Genomic DNA, 27,367 nt, shown 5'->3' on the forward strand with positions numbered 1-27,367 from the left:
CATTTATTTTTAGTTAGGGTATTACACAGCCTAAGTTGGCCACAAACTGGTTATGTAGCCAAGGATAACCTTGAATCGACTTGTATCTGGATGCTGGGATTATAGGCATGTGTCACAACTGGTTTTGCAGAGCCAGGGTTGAACTACAACTTCCTGCACTGGGCAAACAAGCTGGTTTAAAACTTGACAGCTGGAGAGATGGCTTTCACTCATCTGATGCCATAAGATCAACACCCCAGTCCCACAGGGTGGAAGAAACTGACTCACAAGCCGTTCTCTCTAACCTCCCTAACACACACACACAGTGAATAAAAATATAAAACAAACTTAAAGGGGGCTAGAGAGATGGTTCCAGGGCTTAAAAGTCTTGCAGAGGATCCAGGTTCAGTTCTCAGCACTCACATCTGGTGGTTCACATCTGTAACTTCAGCTTCACGGGGATCTGGTGCCCTTTCCCGGACTCTATGGACTTTGCACTCAATGTGTACATACCCACACAGAGATACTTAATTCAGAGATAGTTCCAGGACAGGCCTAAAGCTACAGAGAAACCCTGCCTCGAATAAAATAAAAACTTCTGGAGGTGGTGGTGGTGCAGGCCTTTATTCCTGGCACTTGGGGAGCAGAGGCAGACAGAACTCAGTGAGCTTGAGGCCAGCCTGTTCTATAAATTGAATTCAGGACAGTCAGGACTGTTTCACAGAGAAACCCTGTATCCCACCCCCACTCCCCAAAATTTAATACTAAAAAATAACAAAATTTAAGATTATTCAGATTACTTTTATAGTCTCACAAAGATTTTGGTAATTAACTCCAAAAAAACGTAGGTATGTTATGTAGATACAGAACTAATTTTAGGGTTGGTTCAACAGACAAAGTACACCTAAAGAGCATAAAAATCTTTATTCAACCTAATCCAGCCAGTATTGAGTTTTCTATATTAAAAACAAGATATTTAAAAAAATTACAGCAGAATTAGCAAGGCAGTGACTAATAAAGTCACTAAATTTGATTATATATTTTTCAATCATTTGGTAAGTACATAATGAACAATATTTTCAGCCACTTAGATGAACTTCTACAATAGAATTTTTCTAAACATTGAATTTTATAAAAAGAGGTTTAAAACATTGACATTTCTAGAAATAACAAAAACAATATGAAAATAAATTGGAGAACAGTATACTCACATTTTCCCAAAGTCTCTACTGTCTCTCTTCTCTACTGTTCTGTTTCTTTATTACTGTCCTGTCCTAGAGAGCAGACCACCACTGTTTAGGAGCTATTGAGGCCTAAAGTATCTCTGTCCTTTCTCAGCTAATCCTAGAAATTGTCTAAGTGTGATTTGCATTTTAGAGATGAAAATAACTGTGGCCAAGCAGCCATTTTGCCATGATTATACACTACAGTTACTAAAACTTGAACTAGGTTCTTAAAGCTACCTACCCAGCTTTAATTCTGCCCATGTTTTTGCTTCATGGTTGGGTGGCCACCATCCGGGCAGGACTGGCATGGGTTAATTTCTTGGAATAAGGCTCTTAAGATTCGAAACTATTCAGCTGCAAGACTAGCATTCACTCCTTTCTGCAGGCACTTGTGGTTCCTTCCCCATTACTCTACAAAGTTCTACCTCCTGCCCCCAAGGGATTAGAGCTGCTTCCTTGACCTTCATGGACCTTGATGCCAATCAAACCCCATCTTGGACATTAAAGGAATATGTAGGGAATTGAGTGCTTGCATAACTGTAAGTGCTGTTCAATTTAACAAAATTATCAAGGTCATTCTTTAGTATGTCTTTTCACACTGGGAATTATAAAAGTCAATATATTTCATAATTGCAGCTAAATATCTAAGTTATTTTTATTTATAATCAGAGTTCATATTTTCTCTTTAGAACAGCAGTGTTAGGTTAATTCAGTCAAATTGTCCCTTATACCCTAGATAATTACAACTCTGGATGTTCAATAGTCATTCACAGATACCATAAAACTCAAAACTGAGTTATTCAACCTTTAGAAAGATAATCAGTCTTTACTAAAAGTATGTTTTATTTACAATCTAACCCAGCTCAATTTATATTTGTTACACTCCTAAAGTACCGATTTCTCAGTAGGGGAACATTTATTATCATGCACCACAAACTGTGAACAATGTTTTTTAAGCTTTAAAATTTTCATTTTAATCAATGAAAATAAGTAAAAGAACACTCAGATCGCTGAACAGTAGAATGGTCACTATTTAACATGACCCAAGTAACTGCTTTTGAACAACAAATACATAACTAGTTAAACAAAGACTACTAAGGAGCTAGCCCCCTTAATAGGACAATCAGGATCTAAAAGAGGGCTGGTGATGTAGCTCAATTGTAGTGTTTACCTAGCATGCAGAAGGCCCTGGGTTCAATCCTCAGCATTGCATAAAAAACAGCAGCCTATAATTGGGAGGAGCAGGAGTTCAAGGTCATCTTCAGATACCTAGGAAGATTGAGACTAGCCTATGTGAGAGACCCTGACTCAAAAACAAAACACCCTAAACACATCAGTATTGGTTATCTTATAAATGGATATAGCCAAACCAAACACCTGGATACTCATTAAAGACTTGCTCTCATAATTACCTCACTGACTGAGATTCACGAAACGCTCAAGACCACACTTTGGGTCACTTACTGCTTGTTCTAACATATTGCAAACTGTCAGAGCTGGGACCAAGTTTATCTTATTCACCACTGTATCCCATAGCACCCTGCAGTGGCTAAGTAAATGGGAGGCAATTAACAAATATCTAAATAACTGAATCAATGAAAAAACCCCAGCAATTTTATTATTTTTTCCAAGTTATTCTGTTTAAATTACTAACTGGCAGCCCCAAGTCCTAGAAATACAGGATTTAAAAACAGAGTGACACAAGGCCTTCTACCTCATTTCTCCTGTCCCTCCCTTGCTGCCCTCCCTCCCACCTTTTCTGAACAACCCCTCAGATAGATACGTACACACACGTACACACACACACACGACAACGACGAATACATGGGTCAAAATTACATTATGAACTATGATGTCAACATTGCATAAATAAACTTTAATAGTGAAAAAGTGATCTGGAAGCCCTGGAAACTGACCCTATATATCTGAGATGTCACATGGGTTAAGGAAAAGGCAACAGAATCTCTGTTGTTTGGATGATCATTTCAATGCTCACGTATATATTTTTTGGTTTGTTATTTATTCAGAACTAATTTACATTTCCTCATATTAGCACAGGCTCCTGTTTAGCACGTAATCAGACTATGCCAGTGAGGAAAGTCCTCACAGGACCTTCATTGAGTTGCTGTTTCTAAGAAAACACTGAACATGAGTATGTACAAAAGAGGCATCAGAATAAAACAGCATGTCCGTTTTTAATATTTATACAGTTTTATCTTTACATTTTTGTCTGGAAAAATATGAACAAACCCAGGTTTACCATGCTAAGATAATGGTTTAGTCGATGGCCGTCAAAGCAGTACATATAAATAACCAGTTGAATCGTATCCTTAGGTTCTGTGATTACTGAGAGGATCCCCTGCTTTGCGTGCTTTATTATATTTCTTAAAAATATAGGAGCAGTATTTATCACCAGTCTCCACTAGTGCATTAATGATGGAATCAGAACAACACGACAGGCTCGTCAGGATGAGAGGCCTCAGAACAACAGAAGTCAGTTTTATGCTTCTTCTTGCTCTGGATAATTTAGGATTTTGCGGTGTGCCTGACGCAAATATTGCTGCTGTTTGAAGTAAACCTTAAATGCTCCTTTTATGGCAACAAAAGCAATTCCACCCTAAAATAAAAAGGGAGATTAATTTTTTTGTAATGCAGGCTTAGAGAAACAAGAAAAAGAACTTTACAAAGATCACAAAAGACACAGGCTTTGGCGCCAAATGAATCCTGATAACTGCAAGCAAAACACTCTTTTCTGTAAGGGCTGAGATTAGGCAAAAAGTAGACACTTCAAGCAGCGGAGGAAGAGCTTCCTCCACCCGCATCATTCGAGCTGCTTTCTTCCCATGGAGTTCTACATTCATCTGGTAGAAAGGAGATTGGCAGAGCGCCATGCGGACTGTGACCAAGGAGGGCAAGTGGGGTGGCAGCATGAGCCAGTTTCATATTGTGTTTATTTATGATGCTGGTACTGGGGATTGAGCCCAGAGCATATTCCAGAAAAGAAGGTACCTATAGAAAGGGTCCAAAGGCCATATTGGCAGCAGCAAAACCCCCCTTTTTATTTCCCTCAAGCTAAGGTGACAGCAGGGTTAATGAAAAGACAAGGCAGGGGAACTACACAGAGCCCATACAGAACTTCTCTCCCCCTTAAAAAACAAATACAGTTTCACTCTCTTCTGTATAGTGCTTGAGACAAGTAATATTAAATCCATCTTACCAAGATTGTCCTTTGCAAATTTGAGTTAACACTACTGAACATCAGTTTACCAACTACTGTCGCAATAGTAGGAAAGACAAGCGCTCCACACAAAATTCGGGTAGCAGAGACATGATCAGCTAAAGGATTAGCTTCAGCTGGAATTCGAGGAACAGGACAACCAATCCCTAGAAGGAGAGGGAAACATCATGTTAGTACTAAACCTCAGGAATAGTTAAAAAAAAATACTTTCAGCTTTAAACATTAACCCCCACCCCCGCCAAACAACAACAAAGCCATGTGATGGTTCTTATAAAGGTCAATTCAACAGTGCTTTATTTATACAGCACAATTCAGGACCTTACCTGGAAATATACTGTTCAAAATTTGTAGTTTATTTGAATATTTGCGCCATAGTCTAAGCACATAGTCCTCCCAGCGGATCATTTTGCCCAGTATCAGCATGACAGGAATAGTAGGAAGTCCAATCAAAAGGAATAAAGGGTCAGCTCGCTCCATGACATCTAGCCCTTCTTTATGGCCTACGACCTGTAAAGCAGACAGCATTTGCTACAGTTATTTTCTTATGTAAAGCAGTGGTATTTTTTTTTTTTTGAGACATGGTTTCTGTGTGTAGTCCTGGCTGTCCTGGAACTCTTCTGTAGACCAAGACCAAGTTGGTCTCTACCTCAGGGATCTGCCTAGTTCTGCCTCCCAAGTGCTGGGGTTAAAGGCACCAGGGCACAGTGGCACATATTTGTGTGGTATATATTCAGTTCCTTTTGTAAGAAATACTTAATTTCAAAAAACAGAAACAAAAGTTTAAAAAAAAAGTCTGAAAGCCTTTAGCCTTGATTTGTTTATAAGAAATAATACTGGGACTGGATGGCTCAGTGGTTAAGAACACTTACTGCTCTTGCAGAGAACCCAGGTTTGATCCCCAACTCCCACATAGCAGTTAACAACCACTTGTAACTCCAGTTCAAGAGATCTGACAAGCCGTTCTGGCCTCTGGGAACTACACCCAAGTGGTGTAGATGCACTCCAACAGGCTCACATATATAAGTATAAAAAATAAATCTCAAACATAAAAATTAAAAATAAAAATAAGCCGGGTAGTGGTGGCGCACGCCTTTAATCCCAGCACTCAGTAGGCAGAGGCAGGCAGATCTCTGAGTTCGAGGCCAGCCTGGTCTACAAGAGCTAGTTCCAGGACAGGCACCAAAGCTACAAAGAAACCCTGTCTCGAAAAACCACAATAAAATAAAAAAAAAAAAAGAAAGATAACCCATAGCTGAGTAAGGTAATGTACACCTTTAATCCTAGTACTCAGAACACAGAGGAAAGTAGATCTCTGTGACTTTCAGACGGAAAGTAGGTGGGTCTACAAAGCTCTATGTTAGCTAGGGTTACACAGTGAGACCCTGTCTCAAAATAAAATAAAATCATCATGATCTAGCCAAGAAGAGTATACAGCCAAGTATAGCCAAGCTATTCCATTTTACATTGGAATAAAATAACTTTACAAAAATGGCTGATTGTATTAATTACATCTCAACAGAGTTGTGAAGGTACATCCAAGATTTGCTGTTATTTAATTTTTTGAGACATAGTCTCACTGTGTAGCTTTGGCTGGTCTGGAACCCATTATGTAGACCAGGCTGGCCTCAAATTCAAAGAGATCCACTTGCTCCTGCCTCCAAAGTGCTGGGATTAAAAGCACACACAGCTTTTCAGTGCAGCAACCATTTTTTTCAGTAATTGGCTAAAATGACAAACACAGAGGGAAAGGTGAAAGGCACCCGCTGTATGTTCTCTAGACTGTTTTTGGAAACATGAAAGTGTTCTTCTGGCCACGTAACATTCAAATCTACAGGAAGGGTAATATGGCAGACACCAAGGAGAAATGCCCCATTAAGTGTAACCATGGCAAAACTGGAAGTTTACAACATCAGTTAGCATGCCAAGGGCATCACTGTAAACAAGCAAGTTAAGAAAAAGATTCTTGCCAAGAGAATTGTGTGTATTGAGTAAATTAAGTACTCTAAGAGCTGAGACACCTTCCTAAAACAAGTGAAAGAAAACAATCAGAAAGAAAAAGGCACCTAGTTCAGCTCAACACCAACCTGCTCAACCTAGGAAAGCACACTTGGTGAGAACTAAAGGAAAGGAGCCTGCGATGCTGGACTCCATTCTCTATGAATTCATGGCTTAGTAGACAAAATTCAAGAACCGAGAAACTCTATACCCAAAAAAAGAACCTAGACTGGAAAGTATCATTGTGTGTGTGTGTGGGGGGGGGGGTCTTCTATCATTTACTTTCATTTCTCTTACTCAAATTTGTCAATGGGCTCTGGGACTGGGATAATTTTAGATTGTATTTGTCATCTAGAAGATGTTTGTGTCCTGTGCTTCCTTTTAGGTAAGTACAGTCAAAGCAGAGTGGGACTAGCCTTCAAAAGACAGCCTAAACACACAGCTAGCAGCTGAGGCTGTAGTTCAGTGGCCACAGTGCTCTGCTTATGTAAGGCTTTAGTGCAATGCACATTGCCTATTAATTCCTAGCTACTAGGTACTTAGACAAAAGATCTTGCCTCAAATAAGAATAAAAGAAAAAAAAAGAAGAAAAACATTTCAATGTTTATGGAGGTTATTTTACACTAGAGGCAGCAGGGCCTAATGTGCTTTTGCTATCTGAAATAGGACACATCAATCAGTACACTAGGAATAAGTTTATCTATGGCACAACATTGTTTTTAGGGTTTAAATCCATCAATGCTTAAAAGTCATTTATTGTAGTGCTGGGGAGGTTAATAACATGCTGTCTTTTCAATAAAAAATGCAAGTGGAGGATAGGGAAATGCTTAGTGGGTAGAAGTACTTGCACAGAGGCCTAAGTGACCTGAGCTTGATCACAGGATTCCACAAGGTAACAGGAGAATTGACGTCAAAGAGTTGTTCTCTGACCTCTACACAGAATTGGCCTATACAAAATGCATATGCAAATGAAATTTGATTTTTATAGTTCTTTATATATTCTGGATATGAGTATCATGTCTAATGTACAGGTAGCAACTATTTTTTCTCATTCTGAGTATTATGGGATATTTGTATACTGTATGAAGATTTATTGTGATTGGTTTAATAAACAGCCAGTAGCTGGCAGGAGGTATAGGCAGCACTTCTGGGCAGAGAGAGGAAGTAGAAAGAGGGATCTAGGAATGCAGGAGAGATGCCAGGAGACTGAGAACAAGACAGATAGGAAGGAGAGGTAACAGCCACAAGCTACACGGCAGCATGTAGATGAATAGAAATGGGTTAAGTTATAAGAACTAGTTAGGAGCTGAGTAGTGGTGGTGCACGCCTTTAATCCCAGCACTCGGGAGGCAGAGGCAAGCAGATCTCTGTGGGTTTGAGGCCAGCTTAGTCTACAGAGAGTTCCAGGACAGGTTCCAAAGCTACAGAGAAACCCTGTCTCGAAAATCCAAAAAGAACTAGTTAGGATCTAGCCTGAGCTATAGGCAGAGCTTTCACATGAAATTTCCGTTACATTATTTGAAAGCTGGCTAGGAAGACAGAGAGAGACTCATAATACTGAAGGCTACCTTTACTGTGGTCATTGTTTCCTCTGCTGTCAGAAATGTTTTAATTTAATGTAATTCTGTTTGTCAATTCCTGCTGCTAGAGTCCTTCAGGAAAAATTCTTGTCTTTGCCTTTAAGAATTTTTTTTAACCTATGTTTTTCTAAGATCTTTGATCTACTCTGAATTGGTTTTTGTACAAATAGGGATTTTCATTCTCCAAGTGGATGTCCTGTTTACACGGAGAACAAGACAGACATGAAGGAGGAGAGGTATTTACTGAAAAACTTGGTTTTTCTCCTCAATGTATGTATTAAGACATGGTCTCCCAAGATAGCTGTCTCAAACTCACTATGTAGCTGAGACTGACCTTAAACTCTTGATCTTCCTGCCTCTACTTCTCAAACAGTTACAGACACTGGACATCACATCCAAACTAATGCATGTTTTTGACAACTGCTGAAAATTAGGTGGCTATGGCTGTGTTAACTATAGTCTACTCCATTGGTCTACATACCTGTTTTTGTGCCAGCATCATAGTATTGTTACGATGTTTCTGTAGTTAAATCTGAGATCAGTTTTTTTGTGTGGGTGTTTAAGATAGGTCTTATGTAACCCTTGCTGGCCTGGAACTCACAGAATGCTGGGAATACAGGCATGGATCACCACACCTGGCTGAGATCAGATATAGTGACATATGCAGCATTGCTCTTTTAGCTTAGCATTGCTTTGGCTATTGAGGGTCTTTCAGTATTTATGAATTTTAGGATTGCCTTTTCGAGTTCTGTGATGCACTTTATGTTGAATATGGAGTTTGATTTTGATAATACAGACTTGTTTGTTTGCTTTTGTTTTTGGAGATGGGGTTTCTCTGTGTAGCCCTCATTGTTCTGGAACTTACTTTGGTAGACCAGGCTGACATCGAACTCAGAGATCCACCTGACTCTGCTTCCCCAGTGCTGGAAATAAAGGCGTGTACCATTACTGCCTGGAAACAGACATTTATGTAATATTAATCCTGCCAGTCCATGCATAAGGGAGGTCTTTCCATCATAATATACATATATATATATATTTTTAATTTTAATGTATGGGTATTTGCCTGAATGTGTGTCTGTGCACTACATGTATGCCTGGTACCTGCAGAAGGGGGTTGGGCTTCCTAGAACTAGAGTTACAGACAGCTGTGAGGTACCAAGTGGGTGCTGGGACTTTAACTCAGATCCTTTGAAAGAGTAGCATTATTAACCACTGAGCCATCTCTGTAGACCTTAATGTCTTATTCAGTAACTTGAAGATGGTTTATTTTTAAATATTTGGTTTTTTAAAGCTATTATGAGTAGAATTTTTCTAATCCCAAAATGGGCTATTGAACTGAATATACTTCTCAAAGAAGAAATACAAATGATTAATTATATATTAATATTTGAAAAGGTGTTCAACATCATTAGACATCAAGGATACATATCAAAACTGCTGAGATTCCAATCCATTCCAGTCAAATGACTAATTTTGAGAAACAAAGGTTGGTCAGGGAGGATGTGGAAAAGAGGAATTCTTATATTTGACTAGTGAGAATATATACTTGTGCAGCCACTGCTGAAATTCGCACAGAAGTTAATCAAAAAACTACACTACTCTTGGTGATATACCCAAAGGACCCTTATGTCTACCAACAGATAGATATATGGACAAAGAAAATGTTGTACACATGAACAATGGACAATGAAAATGGACAATACACAAGAAAATGGACAAACCTGGCAATCATTATATTAAGCAAAATAAACCAGACATGTAAGGAAAGATTCTAGACTACACAGAATCTAGATTCAAATTTGTGTGTATATATTACATATGCTTTTGTTAAAAAACTTAAAAGGGGGCTGTGAGAAGGTCTTCTAAAGAGGTAGGAGGTAAAAGAATATCCACATGACAGGAATTAGGAGGCGCCTTACTGGAGGGAAAAGATCCAGTAAGAAAGGCAAGAGGGTAGGGAAAAAGATAGTGGGGAACTGGGCTAAAAAAGAACAAAAAATATTACACACATGCATAAAATGCCATTAATAAACCCGTTATTTCGTATACTAATTTTTTTTATTAGAGTTTTGTCAAGTGGTGCCATAAAGTTGTCACCCAGCACTTGGAAGGCTAAGGTAGGAAGATCAGGAGTTCAAGTAAAAAGACCTTGTTTAAAAAAACATAAAAAAATGGCTGGGCAGGTGTGGTGGCATTCCTTTAACACTAGCTCTTCATCTGATTTGAAGGTTGTTGTGGAGTATTAGTTGAAGAAGTGTTACATTAGTTGATGCTGTGGAACATTTGTTTAATGATGAAAAGATGTGTTGCATTCTTTTATGTTGTATTTGTTTAATTAACTCTGTGAAGCTCTGTTACTTTGCCTGTCTAAAACACCTGATTGGTAGGTCTAATAAAGAGTTGAATGGCCAATAGGTAGGCAGGAGAAAGGAAAGGCGGGGCTGGCATGCAGAGAAAATAAATAGGAGGAGAAAAAAATCAGGGGTCAGCCATCCAGCTACACAGCAAGCCATGGAGTAAGAAGAAAGCTATATAGAAAGATAAAGTCCAAAGGCAAAAGAGAGATGAGATAATTTAAGAGAAGCTGGTTAGAAATAAGCAAGTCATTTATAAGAATAAGCCTCCATGTGATTATTTGGGAACTGGGTGGTGGGCCCCTAAAAGAGTAAAGAGAAAAAGCAAAAATAAATAAATAAATAAATAAAAATAAAAAAGCAACAGATGGTGGCAAAGGCAGGTGGATCTCTAAGTTCAAGGTCAACCTGTTTTACAGAGCAAGTTCTAGGGCAGCCAGGACTACATAAGGCTACATAACAGAGAGACCCTGCTTCAAAACAGTAATCCCCCCCCCCCAACTTATCACTTGTGAGGCAGTGATATGTATATCTTCATGAGTTCAAGATCAGCCAGGACTACACAGTGAAACCCTGTCTCGAAACAAAAAAACCAACAAACACAAAAAGCAAATGAAGAATCTCATTCAAATTCCATAACTATAGACTGGAGACATGGAGAAGTAATGAGAATTAACTGGAAAGGAATAGTGATCTGGCTGGTGATTTATATGAACTGCAGAGCTGATCACAGCAAACTAAAAAAAAAAAAAAATGTTAGGCCCCGGGGGGTCGGCAAATCTCAGGGCATGATATGTATATAGCTCAGTTGATGCACCATATAAACTGGGCACAGTAGCTGTATCAGCTAGTTTTACTTGTGATTAAATACCCAACAGAAGGATTTAAGGGGTTCCCTAACTGACAGGCTGAGAACACAGGTCAGCATAGTGGGAAGTGCTGACAGGAGTCTGATGCAGCCGAGTACAAGGTAGCCCCAGTTCATTTTCTCTGCTTTACAAAATCCAGAGCCCCATCTCAATGAACCTAAGATAGATAATCCCTCATAGGAGTGCCCAGAGGTTTGTATTTTTAGTGCCTAGTTCCTGTCAAGTCCACAATCAACATTAACCATTAGAGTAGCATAAGACTATAATCCTACCCCTTGGTAGGGTGGAGACAGGAAGTTCAGAAATTCAAGGCCAACTTTAGGCTACAAATAAAACTGGAGGCAAGCCCCATAATTTGCCCATTCATGTTTTGCTAATGTTAACTCTGGGACTTGACATAAACTGTCTGCCCCGTCCCCCCAAAAAAACCCCACATAAATACTGTTAGTTTAGACACTGCATAGAAATAAAAACAAGTAAATAGAAGTGTTGTATGGGTGATGGAATAGCCAAAACAATGTTAAGTAACAGCAGCAACATCTATTCTTTTGACTTTCATTTATAGGATTTTTACCATGAAAGCTTTGCTTACATACTCATATATGCATGTTTAGGTAGGTAAAAGATGCTGTCCCAATACTCTTAAAATTACACAGTACGTTTCTACCGTCCCAGCTAATCACTCATTCTTGGAATAAATGTTTCAAGCAAGGGAGTAAATGAAAAGGTGATTTCTAAACAGTTAACACACAATACATATTTGTAACTTTTGTTTCCTTGCTTATATTAATATTTCCAGTCTATAAATCCAAATTATTAAAATTTTCAAGCACCAGCCCAAGACTTTTCTTATAATAGCAATTGATCTTTCCCTTTTACTGAATTAAAAATGTCTGTGTTTGATTCATATTTACATACACAATTATATAACTGCTCTCTAGTATGTCATTATGTACACCTTACTTGAAGTCCCAACACTGAGTGAGACTTACCTAAAAGTAAAAACACAATGGTTAATAAACTGATGTATTTTTATACACAGAATGCTAGACAGATCTCTACAGTTATATGAAAAGATCAAGAATCATTATGAAAAGAGACTGCAGCTATAATATGAAATTAGCCATAGTGGGTAGCCTAAGGAGGTGATGGGGATCTAGGCAAATGAAGGACAGGAGAACTCTCCCTAGACCACTCTGTACAACACTTTACTGTGTGCATGTATGGGGGTGGGGCATGCTACAGCTCATGTGTAGAGGTCAAAAGAGAATTTCTTTTGGGAGTCCAGTTCTCTCCCTTTCTATCAATGTGAGGGCTGGGGAAATTGAACTTGGATCATTCATTTCATTAGGCTTTGTGGCAAGCATCTCTACCCACTAAGCCATCTTGTTGGTTCTAGTCTACTTTTTATATAACTTGTTATTCTTTAATCATGATAGTATCATTACTTATTTAAAACAATACATTTTAAAAACTCCTAGCAAATATTTAAAAGACCTTCACATCAAAAGTAGTATCACTGAATAGAGTAGAATGGTGAACCTGCATCACTGTCACTGCTCCATAAGTCACAGCTGTCCAATAGATAGATCCAACCATTATTCCTGCTGCAGCAAAAGGGCAAGCTTTTGAGATCAGTCTATCTGCAAGATCCAAGACATAAACGACTGGACCTACAATATGAAGAGAGAAAAGTTTCAACACAAGGTGGGTTTTTAGGATGACTTCTTCAATATTTTCTATAGGTCTAAAACACTTCTATGAAGTTAGATGTTCTAAAAACAGTTGTTAAATAGGTATTTTTAGATTTTTATTTTTAGTAATGTTGTGTGTGTGTATGTGTGTGTGTGTGCAAGTGTGTGTCACATATGTCTGGATGCCTGTGGAGGTCAGAGGCATGGGATCCCGCGGAGCTGGAGTTACATGTGACTGTGAGACACTTGGTATGGGTGCTGGGAATTGCACTTGGGCTCTCTAGAAGAGCAAGCTATAGCATACTCTTAGTTACTGAGTCATCTCTCCAGTCTCTAGTTGTTATATGTCTAACAGAAATTCAGACTTGAGTAGTTTAGACTTTCTCGATAATTTGCATGAACAAATATCTAGGCTGTTCAAACTTTATTATTGATCCTGTAATTAGAGCAATAAATAAAGTTGCTTCAGATGAGGGCAACAATCCTCACTTCTACCTCAATCACACTGGCTACTGTAGAGTGAAAGGTCTATTTTAGTTTGCCTGTTTTTTTTCAAATAGTTCCTAGGAACCATTAAGTCCTGTTTAAAAAAAAAAAAAACAAATAAAATTGCATTTCTGACTTTAGTCATTATGTCTTGATACAGTGTATAAAGGTAATGCTATTTTTATTTTTAAAGAACATTAATATTGACTTATTTATTAATGTACATAAGGATTTTTTTTGGCCTGCATGCATGTCTGTGTTGCACCTGTATTGCATATGGCTGTGAGCATCGATGGAGGTGCTGGAGCTGAATCCAGGTCCTCTGTAAGAACAGCAAGCGCTCCTATCCAATGAGCCATCTCTTTAGCCCCATGGCTATTTTCTTTTTGGTTTTTTTTTTTTTAATATTTATTTATTTATTATGTATACAATATTCTGTCTGTGTGTATGCCTGCAGGCCAGAAGAGGGCACCAGACCCCTCTACAGATGGTTGTGAGCCACCATGTGGTTGCTGGGAATTGAACTCAGGACCTTTGGAAGAGCAGGCAATGCTCTTAACCTCTGAGCCATCTCTCCAGCCCCTTTCTTTTTGGTTTTCGAGACAGGGTTTCTCTGTGGTTTTGGAGCCTGTCCTGGAACTAGCTCTTGTAAACCAGGCTGGCCTCGAACTCCCAGAGATCCGCCTGTCTCTGCCTCCCGAGTGCTGGGATTAAAGGCGTGCGCCACCACCGCCCGGGCTATTATAGCCACACAAGTCAATTTATTTTACCTGATTTTAAATATACTGTATTTAGTTGAAAATTATTTTCTAGAAGAGTAGTCAGCACTCCTACCCATGTATCCATCTCTCCAGTCCTGCGTTTAGGTTTCTTGACAGAGTCCAAAATCATTTTATTCCAAAAGGACAGACAGCTCTGACACTAGGAGTTAAAAAATCATCAATTCTTGTAGTGAGTTCTCTGAATTTTAGGAAAGCACTTAAGTGTTTACTAGTTATGAAACATGGCCAGTTCAGGACCCTTGTTGTAGCTTACAGCCACCTACTTCTCCAGTCCTAGAGGATCTGACACCCCCCCCCACGTGTGAGCACTGCACATACATGGTGGACAGACATACAGGCAGGCAAAACATCTATACACGTAAAAATAAATAAAATTAAAAAAAGAGAAAATTATTTTCCAATAAGCTTTTTCTTTTTTTTGGTTTTTTGAGACAGGGTTTCTCTGTAGCTTTGGAGCCTGTCCTGGAGCTAGTTCTTGTAGACCAGGCTGGCATAGCTTTTTCTAAATGATTATGGAGTGTTTATGGTATTCTAATAGCTACATGTGCCAATTATCAGTTATAGTCTTACTATTTTGGAAGTATTTACTTGCCAGTAAGTCCAATTTAATTTACCTCTAGAATTTTCCAGAGAAATGGAAAAGTTGTAGATTTGTTCACCACAAAACCAAAGAACTGAACCTCTGCGTTTAACCAAAGGTATAAGTAACTTGTTGGCTACGTAATTTATTTGTCGAATATCTCTATATACAAACTGTTATTTTAGACATTTCTTAGAAATGTTTAAGTTCTATCCCGTGCTTTCTTGGAGCCTACAATCTAAAGCATGTTAAACACAAAAGCAGTTACCATATTGTATAAAGAAATTAATATAGTAATTTCACAATAGAATAATTAAACATAAAAGGAAAAAAATCTTATAAAGGTCCCATAAAAACTCCCCACTGACTTCTAGAGCCAGCCACTGTAAAGACAGAGATGGCATTGTGAAGGAAAGATTCCATAGATAGTGGTACTGGAAGCCAGAAACCATGGGTACATAATAAAAGCTCAGCATTTGAATTTCTTAGGATTGCTAAATCTGTAATCAGAAAACTAAAGCCAGGAGATCCTCTGCGTTCCCACGGTCAATACTGGCGTACTGGGAGCCTAGCTTCCACTTGTAGACCAGGAGGTCTCTCTTCACTCTCAAGGTCACAGCACTCACTGGCAGTTTTCTCTTCTTAGGCTCCTTCATCATTAACCCTACTTGTTTCTATCAGACAAACATTATTTCATTTATCTTAAAAATAAACTTAATTCTTTTTTTTTTTTTTTTTTTTTTTACCATGTGTGGATTGTGGGATGTAGGTATGTGCTGAGGACGCCAGAGGACGCCTTCAGGAACTAGTTCTCTCCTTCGACCACTAAGGACCAGAACTCAGACTGGCAGGCAGTGTCCTTATCTGCTGAATCTTTTCACCAACCCCCTAAAATCTTTTTATTTATTATTTTTGAGATAGTGCCTCACTATCTAGCGTAGGCTGGTCTTGAACTCATAAAGATTCACCTGCCTCGCCTTCCCAGTGTACCGACCTTCTAAAATCCGATCCTTCCTGTCCTACTACTCCATTTCCTTGCTTCCTCTGAATACTCAAAATAACCGTCCAATTTTCCTTTAGTTTTCCCCAAAAACCTATTCATGGGTATCACTAACAACCTCCACATATCTAAATTCAGTGGTTTAATCTCAGTACACTTACTTGGCCTATCAGCTAAACATAACATATTTTCTTTCCAACATATGGTTGGTTCTTTCCAGAACATCTTGTCATTCAATTTTCAGTTTTCTTGCTGATTTCTTCTTTACTTTCATAAAGTTCCCTCTGCTAATCTATACCACACCATACTTACTTTGTTATATCTCCTTTTCCTCAAGCATTTTCATCACATAACATACTTTTCTTATTAAATCTATTTCAATTTACTACAATGGTTGGAGAACCACAACCCCATAGCCAAATCTAACCAGCTGTCTACTTTTGTAACTAAAGTTTTACTGAAAATGGCCAGATGCAAAGTCTAAAACATATTTATTTATAGAGGTCTTTAGAGATCTGCTTATTCCTGTATTGAAATACAGGCTCCAAAGGGGGAAAGTTCTGATTTTATTTATTGATGTACCCCAAATGCCTATGATTCTTAAGCAATTTGTGTAACTGAATTCTCTTCTAAGATACATATGGTAATTGAAACTACCTACTAGTGGACGGGAGGGATATAACTCATATAAAAGTCATGTGTACTTGGATGAAAATGTAATTCCTAAAAGGCAGCCCACAATTATTTTATTTATTAGAGCCTGAATGACAACCTAGACGCCTGAATCGTTTTTCCTAATAAACTGCAGAAAATCATACCAAAATAAGCTAAACTTTCTTGAGGAATTATCCGGTGGTTTTTTTGGGTTTTTTTTTGTTTGTTTGTTTTGTACAAAACCCCATAACCCTTATTTTTATTTTGAAAATTTTGTGTCTGTCCCTTGGGTTATTTGTACATTTGCCCAGTAAAATTAAGGAACGGGCTCAATTACTTATTCTAGACTTTTCAGATAAAAATCTTATCTTGGCTTTTATCTTAATTTTACTTTGCCCAGGCGGTGGTGGCGCACGCCTTTAATCCCAGCACTCGGAAGGCAGAGGCAGGCGGATCTCTGGGAGTTCAAGGCCAGCCTGGTCTACAAGAGCTAGCTAGTTCCAGGACAGGAACAAAAAAGCTACGGAGAATCCCTGTCTCGGAAAAAAAAAAAATTTACTTTGCCCAAATATTTCATTTCTTCCAGGCAGACTAATCCAAGACTAGTTTTAATATTTGGAAGGAAGAATATTTAGTATTAAACATATCATTATGATAAAAAGCCAGCCTGTGGAAATATTTCTGCGAATTAAAGATTATCTAAGCAAGGGGCTGGAGAGATGGCTCAGAGGTTAAGAGACTGATTGTTCTTCCAAAAGACCCAGGTTCAATTCCCAGCACCCACATGCAGCTTACAACTGTCTGTAACTCCAGTTCCAGGGAATCTGACACCCTCACACAGACACACACGCAACAAAATGCCAATGCACATACGGAAATCCTCTGGATGATAATCCCCAACTGAGCGTGCCAATCGCTTTTATGACATAGGACCATAATTTTAGGAATACAGTATCAGATTACAACACAAAGAGTTAAGGAGTATGGGAGGAGACAAAATCCTAGTCCTTGAAAACTCTCATTCTAACAGGAAAGAGAAAACATGAATAAATGCTCAACACAAATTAACTAAGGGCATAAAAGTTTCAGTATTTTAGAAAGGCTTTATTAGCTTTCCAACACTGACTGGTGACTAGACCTAGAACTTCATGCACGCTAATAAGCGTTCTGTCATTAAGCTACACTCAGTCCACAGGACTGGATCTTCAATGGCGTGGTGGGTCTGACCACATACACTTTCAATAGTATTATATTTATATAATGGATGGCAACTGAAACTTTATAAACAACAACTTTTATAAATCTAATAATTCAAAAGGTATTAGAGAAGCCTGTAATTAAAAGGAAGTTTTATTGTGAATTCTTTCATATAATAAAAATTTTTATAAAGACAAACTTTCCTAATATTTTGGGTAAATTCAAGTTTTTGCATTTCAAAATTGAGTGACAAAAGTAAGCTGAAACTTTTGGGTAAACATATTAGGCTACTCCAAAAGAAGCAATCAGCTTTGTCTCAAGACACTGTAAACCTAACTTTGCTCTAGCTGTAATTCAGATTCAGGTAGAACTGGGTAGGTGCCACACACCAGTAAATCTTGTACTTCCATCCTAAGGCTGAACAATTTTTAAAGGCTTAGTTTTTATTTGTGTGTGTGCACATGTGCACAATGGTTATGAGTACCTGAGGAAGTAAGAAGAGGGTATCAAATCCTCTGGAGCTCAAGTTAGAAGTGGCTGTGAGTTGTCCAGTGTGGGTTTTGGGACCCAGACTCAGATTCTCCTCAGCCAAGAGCTCTACACACCTGTTCCAAGTTCTTTTCTTCCTTTTTTAAAAGACGAGTCTTACTACATAGCCATGGTTGTCCTGGAACTCACTATGTAGACCAGGCTGGCCTTGAATTCACTGTCTTCACTATACTACTTGTCTTTCATGCAAAGCTGTCATTTCCTCTCACATAAGAAAACAGACATTTTCTATATTCACCTCATTTTCTTGTACGAGAAAAGTACTTCATTATCTACATTTTTATAGTATGCATAGCACCTACCAAGAACAAAGCATCTAATAATCTCTAATTTTTTCTATGATACCCACTCTCCTCTAGAATCTCTCTTTCGTTTGGACTGGTCCATAAATCAAGCTGTGGCTCTTCCATACCTCTCAGTTATAGGTAAGGGCAATATTAAAAATGTTTTAAGAACAGCAAGGCATACATTCCAAACAAGAATGATACTAGGTCAGAAACATATGGCTTTAAAGAAAAGGGTTATACTTCTTTTCAGGTTAGTCTCATTTTCAAAGACTTCTGGTTATTTTCATGTCTAGTAATTCCCAGAAAAAGGGGTAGTTTTCCTGAAATATAACAGTATAAACTGGATTCTCAAAATGAACTTATCTTTATTGGTTCAACAAAAGATCAACTGCCTAGCATGGGAAAGACCCAGAGTTCAGAACCTAGCATTGCCAAAACCAAAGCAAAACTTTAATTTTCCTGTTTTTGCTTCTTAATAGAACAAATAAGGAATATTAGGACACTCACCACTGGTTTTTCTCTTAAACCAGCTGTCCCCAAAGAATAATGCTCTTTAAGTCTACCTCTGCCCTCCCTTTTTAATGAGTATGCAATCTCAAGTATAATCCCCAGAAGCACCGTCCACCTCATTTTGAGACAGGATGTGGGACAACCCTGCTTCTGCTTCTCTAGCACAGGGCTCCATGTTCTGAAAACTGAACTTGGGTCCCATGTTTGCCAGGCAAACACTTTACTGACTAAGCTGTATCTCCAGCCCTCAGTCAGCTTTGTATTACAGCTCTCTTGTTCAGTTATATCCATAGTTAGGCATGAAAGTTTTTCTTTTTTCTTTTTTCCCACGGGGGGAGGAGAGGGAGTAGGGTAATGCTTCAAGACAGGGTTTCTCTATGTAACAGCCTTGCCTGCCCTGAACTTGCTTTGTAGACCAGCCTGGCCTTGAACTCACAGAGATTCACCTGCTTCTGTCTCCTGAGTGCTGGAAATCTTTTTCTTCTCAAACAAAAACACAAAGACAAATAGGCAAGTCTGAGAACTTGTTAAAGATATTGTAAACTCTTTGCAAAATAAATCTTTGACATTCAGAGAGGGAAAATATCAAAATTCACCAAAAAGCAAAGATATGAAATAATTTAAAAATAAATCTGAGGGGCAGCATATTAAAAAGCATTGACAGTTCTTGCAGAAGCGCTGGAATCAGTTCCCAGAACTCACTTGGTGGTTTCCAACTATCAAACTCAGTTCAGGGGATCTAATGCCCTCTTGTAGCATCCCTGGGGACCAGGCATGCACATACACATACATACACACAGGCAAAATACTCAAACATAAAAACCAACCAACCAACCAAAGAGCTGGGTATTGGGGTTCATGGCTGGGGAATTATCATGAGTCCCAGGCCAGCCAGGGATAGAGTGAGATCTTGTCTCAAGTCCCCACCATTTTCCTTTAAAAAAAAAAAAAAAAAAAAAGCTTGACATCATATATCTGTATAACAACAGGAAACACGTATGTTGTTCTTAATATAGTTAAACAGTCCTTACCCAACTTTGGAAAAACTATTAGGTATTCAGCATTGCACTGAGGACATGCCACTCTAGCTGTACTGTTTCCTCTTTGCTTTTCATCCACCCAGCGTTGCAGACAAGCCTGGTGAACCCACTTAGTAGATCCTCTGCATCTGCATGGTCTCACCCATTCAGCTGTTCTATCATCTTCATCGGTGGCAAAACACACCCAGCAACTTCTGAAAATTAAGAGAAAAATGTTTACCTCCAGGGGTGCACATGAAGCTTTTAGCTAATGGGATGGAATTATTATATGGTTTTGTAGAACTTATATTAAAATACAGAGCCCAAACAATGAATTTATTCCAAGTAGAGCATTTCCTTTCTCTCCTTTTAATCTTCCACTATAGAATCTACCTTCTGAACTTTGTTATCCATTTTTTTTCTTATTCATCTTTCTAGTAATTCTGAGTAGTGAACCAGAGGATTGAAACAGTTTTAAGTATCTTTGGTTTTATAAGATCTCACGAATGAAGAAAAAAAATACATTGGTGTTTTTATATATAGTTCCCTCACCTCTCAACCTAGGAACACAAACATATTAGGCATAATGTTCTGAGTCATATTTCCAGACTGTTCAATTTTCAACCGAGGAAAAAAAATTTTTTAAATGTTCATCTATTTCTCTTCATGGCAAAGAGAATATTACAACTTCTTTTCTGTCTCATGTTTCTTTCTCATGTGTGTATGTGCATCTGTGTGTGTCTTGTTTCGTTTGAGACAGTGCCTCATACATGACTTAGGCTGGCCTTGAATTCCTAATCCTCCTACCTCAAAGATCCCAAGTGCTAAAATCACAGGCTCATACAATCATGCCCCACTCAATAGTAACAACTTTAAGAAGTACAAGGTGTAGCTAAGACCCTAAGCAATAGAGAGGGTGTCTGAACTGGCCTTGCCCTGTAGTCAGACGGATGAATATCTTAAATATCACCATAGAACCTCCATCCAGCAACTGATGGAAAGAGAGGTAGAGACCCACATTGGAGCATTGGACTGAGCTCCCAAAGTCCAGTTGAAGAGTGGGAGGAATGAGAATATGAGCAAAGAGGTCAAGACGATGATGGGTACACCCACTGAAACAGTCTACCTGAGCTAATGGGAGCTCACCAACACCAGCCGAACTGGGAAGGAACACGTACAGGACAAACTAGTCCTTCTGAATATGGCTGGCAGTTGCATGGCTATGACAGACTGAGGGGCCACTGGCAGTGGCACCAGGATTTATCCTTACTGCTTGTAATGGCTTTTTGGAAACCTATTCTCTTTGGATAGATACCTTGCTCAGCCTAGATATAGCAGGGAGGGCCTTGGACCTTCCCCAAAGTAATGTGCCTTTGAGGATTGAATTGGATGGGGGTGGGGTGAGAGTGTAGGTGGGGAGGGAGTGGGAAATTGGATTGGTATGTATAATGAAAAAAGATAGTTTTTTTTTTTTTTTTGGTTTTTCGAGACAGGGTTTCTCTGTAGCTTTGGTGCCCGTCCCAGAACTAGCTCTTGTAGACCAGGCTGGCCTTGAACTCCCAGAGATCCGCCTGCCTCTGCCTCCCGAGTGCTGGGATTAAAGGCATGCGCCACCACCGCCCGGCTAGTTTTCTTTTTTTTAAAAAAATATTTATCTATTCATTATGTATACAATATTCTGTCTGTGTGTATGCCCGCAGGCCAGAAGAGGGCACCAGACCCCATTCCAGATGGTTGTGAGCCACCATGTGGTTGCTGGGAATTGAACTCAGGACCTTTGGAAGAGCAGGCAATGCTCTTAACCATATGGTGGCCCACAACCATCTGGAATGGGGTCTGGTGCCCTCTTCTGGCCTGCAGGCATACACACAGACAGAATATTGTATACATAATGAATAGATAAATATTAAAAAAAAATAAATAAAAATACAGCCGGGCGGTAGTGGCGCACGCCTTTAATCCCAGCACTCGGGAGGCAGAGGCAGGCGGATCTCTTGGAGTTCAAGGCCAGCCTGGTCTACAAGAGCTAGTTCTGGGACAGGCACCAAAGCTACAGAGAAACCCTGTCTTGAAAAACCAAAAAAAAAAAAAAAAAAAAAAAAGACAAACAAAAAAAAGTACAAGGTGTTGAGATGTGTTTGATTTACTTATGCTGTGGCATATTTGTTTAATGATGTAAAGATGTGTTACGTTCTTTTATGTTGCATTTGTTTAACTCTGTGAAGCTGTTACTTTGCCTCTCTAAAACCCCTGATTGATCTCTTTGCTAGGCAGGGAAGGGATAAGCCGGGGATGCTAGGAAGAGAGAACAAATAGAATGAGAAAAAGAGAAGGGGAAGGAATAAAAAAATAAGAGAGGACACCAGGGGTCTGTCACCCAGCTACACAGCAAGCCGCGGAGTAAGAAGTAAAGAAAAGATAAACAGAAATAGAGGAAGGAAAAAGCCCAGAGACAAAGATAGATGGGATAATTTAAGTTAGAAAATCTGGCTAGAAACAAGCCAAGCTAAGGCTGGTCATTCGTAAGAGCAAGACTCCATGCATTTGCTTGGGAGCTGGGTGGCGCCCCCCGAAAAACAAAGAGTAAAAACAAAAAACAGGGAGGGTTATAAGTTATTGGTATGGCAAATTCACAGGGTCCTGGGTTCAATCTCCACCCTTGGGGAGAGAGGATGAAGAAGCACAAAGGACAGGGATAAATGACTTAGAATGGCAATATGATAAATATGGATCTACATGTTTCCAGTATCACAGGTAGAATTACTCCTCTTTTCTAGATTAAATATTTGTTATATTTCAAATATAAATTTTAAGCCTATTACGTTTAAATTAAAATATTTCTATTTTTATAACTAAAGAACCCACAACAAAATTCATGCAACAAAATTAAGCAGGCCCAAAATCTACATTTTAATGAACTTTTAAAGGACTCTCACAGTCATACCCTAGACTATGACATATGCTGTTGACTTTAAGTAATTGAAGCAAAGGAAAGCAAAACTTTGGAGAAGGGATCTTTACTGTATAAAATAAGAGAAATCCTATACACTAAAGCACCAGTCGTACAAGGCCTGAAAGCCCCGAATATCTCACTTTCCTGCTTTCTTTATCCAAAGCCATATATCTGTATATATGTGAAGAAATGTGGGTGCAGTGTTAACATTCAGAAAGGAGAACAAGGAAGGGTAAGTAAATATTAGGGGATGAGGAAGGACTGAATGCAGGTAACGGGCACTGTTTTTCTAATTTTGTTGAGGATCCCCCACCCCCACCCTAGTGTTTTGGTGATAGATAAGTATATACAAAGTATTCAACAGTGAAAGTGTAAAATCCAACATAAAGCTTCACAGTATCGGAATGGCTATTCTAATTAAATAATAATTCCACTGAGTAGCTAATTTAAACACATTTTTCTGATTGGACACAGTAACAAATGTGTGCAGTTCAGCAACTTGGGAAGTCAGACAAGCCCACAAAGTTGGAGGCTACCCTGAGCAGTATAGCAGGACCCAGTCTCTAAAACCACCTACCACCTCTAAACTAAAAACCTTTTTGTGACAGAATCTTGTGTAGTCTAGGTAGCTTAAACAATCTATGCAGTTGATGCTAGCTTTGAACTTTTGATCTGCCTGTCTTTACTTAGGTTGGGAATGAATGCGGCTTTGTGCTTATTTGGTGAACCCTCTAATAACTGAGTTATATCCCCAGCTCTCTACAAATCTGATACTGATTTAACTCAAAGAGAACCCCCCTTTCTTCCACCAAAGTTTGTGTAAGTGGTTAGGACAACTTCTAATTAAAGCTTTTCACCTGAATATGCAGGAGAGACAGGATAGTCAGGTACGACAAACAGATGTGTTCCCAGCCTGTGCAGAACAATGTGGACTTCAATATGCACTTCATGTAAAAACTTTCAGTTAAGATGGGGGAAAATTGGCAAGATGTTTCAGTGGGTGAGAGAACCTGCTGCAAAGTCTGACCACCTAACCTTGGTATCTGGGGTACATGTTGTGGAAGAAGACCTCTGACTTCCACATATGCATGCCAAGTAAACTTCTTTTTTTTTCCTTTTTTAAACTATGGGCATTTCTCCCTTGTAGTACCTCTTACCCATACTTGGATATGACTTAAGTCTCTTGGACTCTGAGAAACCCACATCATACTCTCAAATATACTTTTCTTTCCTTGAACGCCTCTTTACTTTTTTGTTTTGCTTTTTGAGATAGGGTTTCTCTGTGTAGCCCTGGATGTCCCGGAAATTGCTCTGTAGACCAGGCTGGCTTGCCTGCTTCTGCCTCCAGAGTGCTGGGGATTAAAGGCGTGTGCCACCAACTGCCCGGCTCACTTCTTTGCTCTTAACCATCACGCTGAAGCCAATATTAAAATATCTTTAATAAAATCTTCAATCTTGCTTCATTAAATGGTAAAATATCCAGACCATAAAACTCATCACTTTAACCATTTTACGGGTATAATTCAATTAAACTATATTCCCATTATTGTGGCTATTCACAGGATGACTAACATCTCTGCATAATACTACAATTGCTAAGTGTATGAGCAAATAGGGCAGCTGAGATGTTGTTAGTATAAATACATATTTAACACAACAGGTAATTTTCTAAGTATATTTGTCTCCTTTTAAACTGGATATATATTTTGGCAACAAAATGTGGGCATAGTCTAAAACTTCCTATGTTCTCTTAAGTTATTGAGGAGAGAACACATAAGTAGCTAGTATGGCTACATATATCAGAATAATGGTCAGTATTAAGGGATGGGAATGTGGTTCAGCGTTACTGAGCTTATCTAGCATGAAGCCTTGGCTTCAATTCCCAGCGATGGATAAACACTGTATAAACGGTGGAAGCAGGAATAGCTGTATAGTCATCTTCCTTGTAAATTATATATAAGCATAGGTTTGTTTTCCCTAGTATTTTTACAATGAAAAATTTCAAGCTTTCTAAAAAAATATTCCAAAGTGGGCAGAAAGGACGTAAGAACTACGAGATAAAGAGGGGCGCTGTGAAATCCGGTCTTCTGGCCTTGTACCCACAAACACAGGTAGCTGCAGATATATACAGTCCCTGCCAATGAAAAACTAAAGCCAACACTGGTGGGTGCGATGGTTATTGGCCGAAGATAGGGTCTCTCTCTCATACAGGTAGCTGTGTTTACCTGTATAAGACCTGCAGAAGATGGGGCCTAGCAACACTGCATCACCGGGGGAGGAGGGATTCATGGAGCCCCATGCCCTACCCAGGAGCAGCTGCTGCAGGAGGAGGAAGTAAATTTTGTGGGGTAGCCACTGATAACTTGTCCATGCTCCTGTAAATAACCCAGACCCATGCTTATCCAATCAATCCTAATTGAATTCAGTGGAACACACAAACACATGAAAACAGGAGGGAGGCTTGGCAGGAAAATATTCAGTAGTGGAGGGGGATGAGCTAGGGTAATGGAGTGGAAGATGAGCAAAATATGCTTTATGTTTACATTTCTGCAAAGGGCAGGCGGAATTCCCAAGTTTCTGTAAATTCGTCCCTGTGAATCTCTAAAGAATGTATGAAGAACCAGGACAACATCTAGCTGTAAAGATTTTTCTAAAGTCACTACATAAAAGTGAAAGTGGCATGTCATCAGAACAGACAGCTGTGTAATACCTTCTGGAGGAACCCACTGGCACAGGCAGCAATCTCTATGGGCATATTTTAGCATGCCACACCTAGTCATGAATGATAAACTCTAAGGAAAGGAAAACCCGATAAGCAACCAGACTCCTAAACAACCGGAGAAACCAGCTAGGAGCGGTGGCACACGCCTTTAATCCTAGCATTTGGGAGGCAGAGACAGGCGCATCTCTTGGGGAATTTGAGGCCAGCCTGGTCTGCAGAGCGAGTTCCAGGACAGGCTGCAAAGCTACAGAAACCAACAAAACAAAAAAACAACTGGAGAACCCAACAAGTCCATTAGTTCTAACAACAGAACACCTGCTAAGTATCAAGTCCTGTCCGAGGATTAGGATAAAAAATGAGGAGTAACTTCTTGCCTTCTCTGGCGTGTGCCCCCACCCAAGCAGCCAATGGCTATAATCTCAATCAAGAGGCCCTTGACTCAAAGAGTACCACCTGCTGACTAGGGTGGCCAGTTAGGCTATCTGCGGTGGCAAGCAACCACAAACATTAGGAAGAAGTTTGAAGAGTTGGTCAGAACAGCAAGAAGCTGCCTAGGTGGGTAGCGTGAGTTTAGTCACCAAAAACTCACTGGCTGGGACTTAAACAGCAGAGGGCGGTGCAGTCGAGTTCTCAAAGAGTTGTACGGGCTGGAGACCCCCAGGAAGGGACAACCGGTCCCAGAATGAGCCCCCACGTTTCTGGGAAGTCAACGGTCGTCAGGCGCGCTACGTGTTCAATGTTGCATGCATGTGGCTGTTTTCCATAACCTCTACTCCAGTGCGACCGTTAAGGCTCCCTTGTGGATATTCTGACCTTACGGCTTGGGGGTGGGGATGGGATGGGGGTTGGAAGGAGAAACGAAACCCAGGCTTTTAAAAAAAAAAAGTGCCTATCCTTGCATTGTGAAGAGAGGCTTCAAAGTGCAGGGGATTATTCTCCAGGAAAATAATCTGGTTCTTCCCAGTGACATCGCTGCCAAACCCTTGACAACACAGTGGGGGAAGGAGGTGGGGAAAAGAAACTAATTCTACGGGTTAACAATAGCTCCCCTTCACCTCCATAACAAGCTTTCGGCCGAAGCAGACCCCACTCCTTTAAGTTTCTAAGTCTACGACCCAGGCCGCTCGCCCAATCTTCCCTTCACTGCCAGCTCCAAACTCGGAGCCCTCTCCCAGCCCCCGGGCGGTGGAACTCTCGGCGGACGCCAGGACCCGCGCTCTCGGGGCCTCGAGGCCACCATGGTCAGGCCCAGGACGGAGGCCGGCCGTTCCCGGCCCGCCGCTGCTCGTACCTGTCCAGCATCTGTTGAAGGGCTTGGTCCGGCATCTTCCGCGGAGCCGGCGAGTTCGGCCCTCGGCCGCAGCCCCGCTCAGGGCCAGGCCCGGGGACAATAGCACTGAGAGGCGGCGGAGTAGGCCTCAGTCCCGCGGCGCCCGCGGCCCCGCCACACAGCCTCCCGGCGCGGCTCTGACAGGCTCGCGGCGGCGGTGCGCGGCCGGCGGGCGTCCGCAGAGGGCGGCGGGGAGCGAGGAGGAGGAGCCTGGGGCCGGGAGGCGGCGATCGCGGCCCGGGTTCCTGCCGGTCCGCCCGGGGTTCCGGTCCATGGACCGCCGGGGCACCGAGCTGCGGCCGGCGGAGGAGCTACCACTGTGAGGTAAGAGTCACCGCCTCCGTGCGCGCCGGGGTCACG

The 27,367-nt window shown here is 40.2% G+C and overlaps 1 protein-coding gene across 5 annotated transcripts; it reads right to left on the bottom strand.

Annotated features, from left to right (window-relative positions):
* Nucleotides 1-884: 884 nt before the first annotated feature.
* Marchf5 (membrane associated ring-CH-type finger 5) lies at nt 885-27,319 on the bottom strand. Of its 5 annotated transcripts, none has more exons than XM_057777655.1 (6): nt 26,969-27,319; nt 20,015-20,217; nt 12,742-12,917; nt 4,767-4,950; nt 4,423-4,589; nt 885-3,822 (listed from the first exon to the last, which is right to left on the bottom strand). In XM_057777655.1, exons 1-6 carry the CDS (start codon nt 27,001-27,003, stop codon nt 3,706-3,708), a joined length of 882 nt encoding a protein of 293 aa, XP_057633638.1. In that variant the 5' UTR covers nt 27,004-27,319; the 3' UTR covers nt 885-3,705. The 5 variants fall into 5 exon arrangements, with proteins under 5 accessions (XP_057633638.1, XP_057633640.1, XP_057633643.1 ...); XM_057777657.1 differs by having other exon boundaries at nt 12,787-12,917; nt 26,969-27,315; XM_057777660.1 differs by lacking the exons at nt 12,742-12,917; nt 20,015-20,217 and having other exon boundaries at nt 26,969-27,315.
* Nucleotides 27,320-27,367: the final 48 nt, after the last annotated feature.

The sequence above is a fragment of the Chionomys nivalis genome, chromosome 8 (assembly GCF_950005125.1).
Source record: "Chionomys nivalis chromosome 8, mChiNiv1.1, whole genome shotgun sequence".
Taxonomy (NCBI): domain Eukaryota; kingdom Metazoa; phylum Chordata; class Mammalia; order Rodentia; family Cricetidae; genus Chionomys; species Chionomys nivalis.

Excerpts from the sequence above, each read along its gene's own strand:
- Marchf5 (XM_057777655.1), bottom strand. The coding sequence starts at position 27,003 with ATGCCGGACCAAGCCCTTCAACAGATGCTGGACAG. Across the intron at positions 20,218-26,968 it reads CTTCAACAGATGCTGGACAG|AAGTTGCTGGGTGTGTTTTG; the intron begins GTACGAGCAGCG and ends CTTAATTTTCAG. Across the intron at positions 4,951-12,741 it reads ATACTACTTTTGATGTGAAG|GTCGTAGGCCATAAAGAAGG; the intron begins GTCTTTTAAATA and ends TCTGCTTTACAG.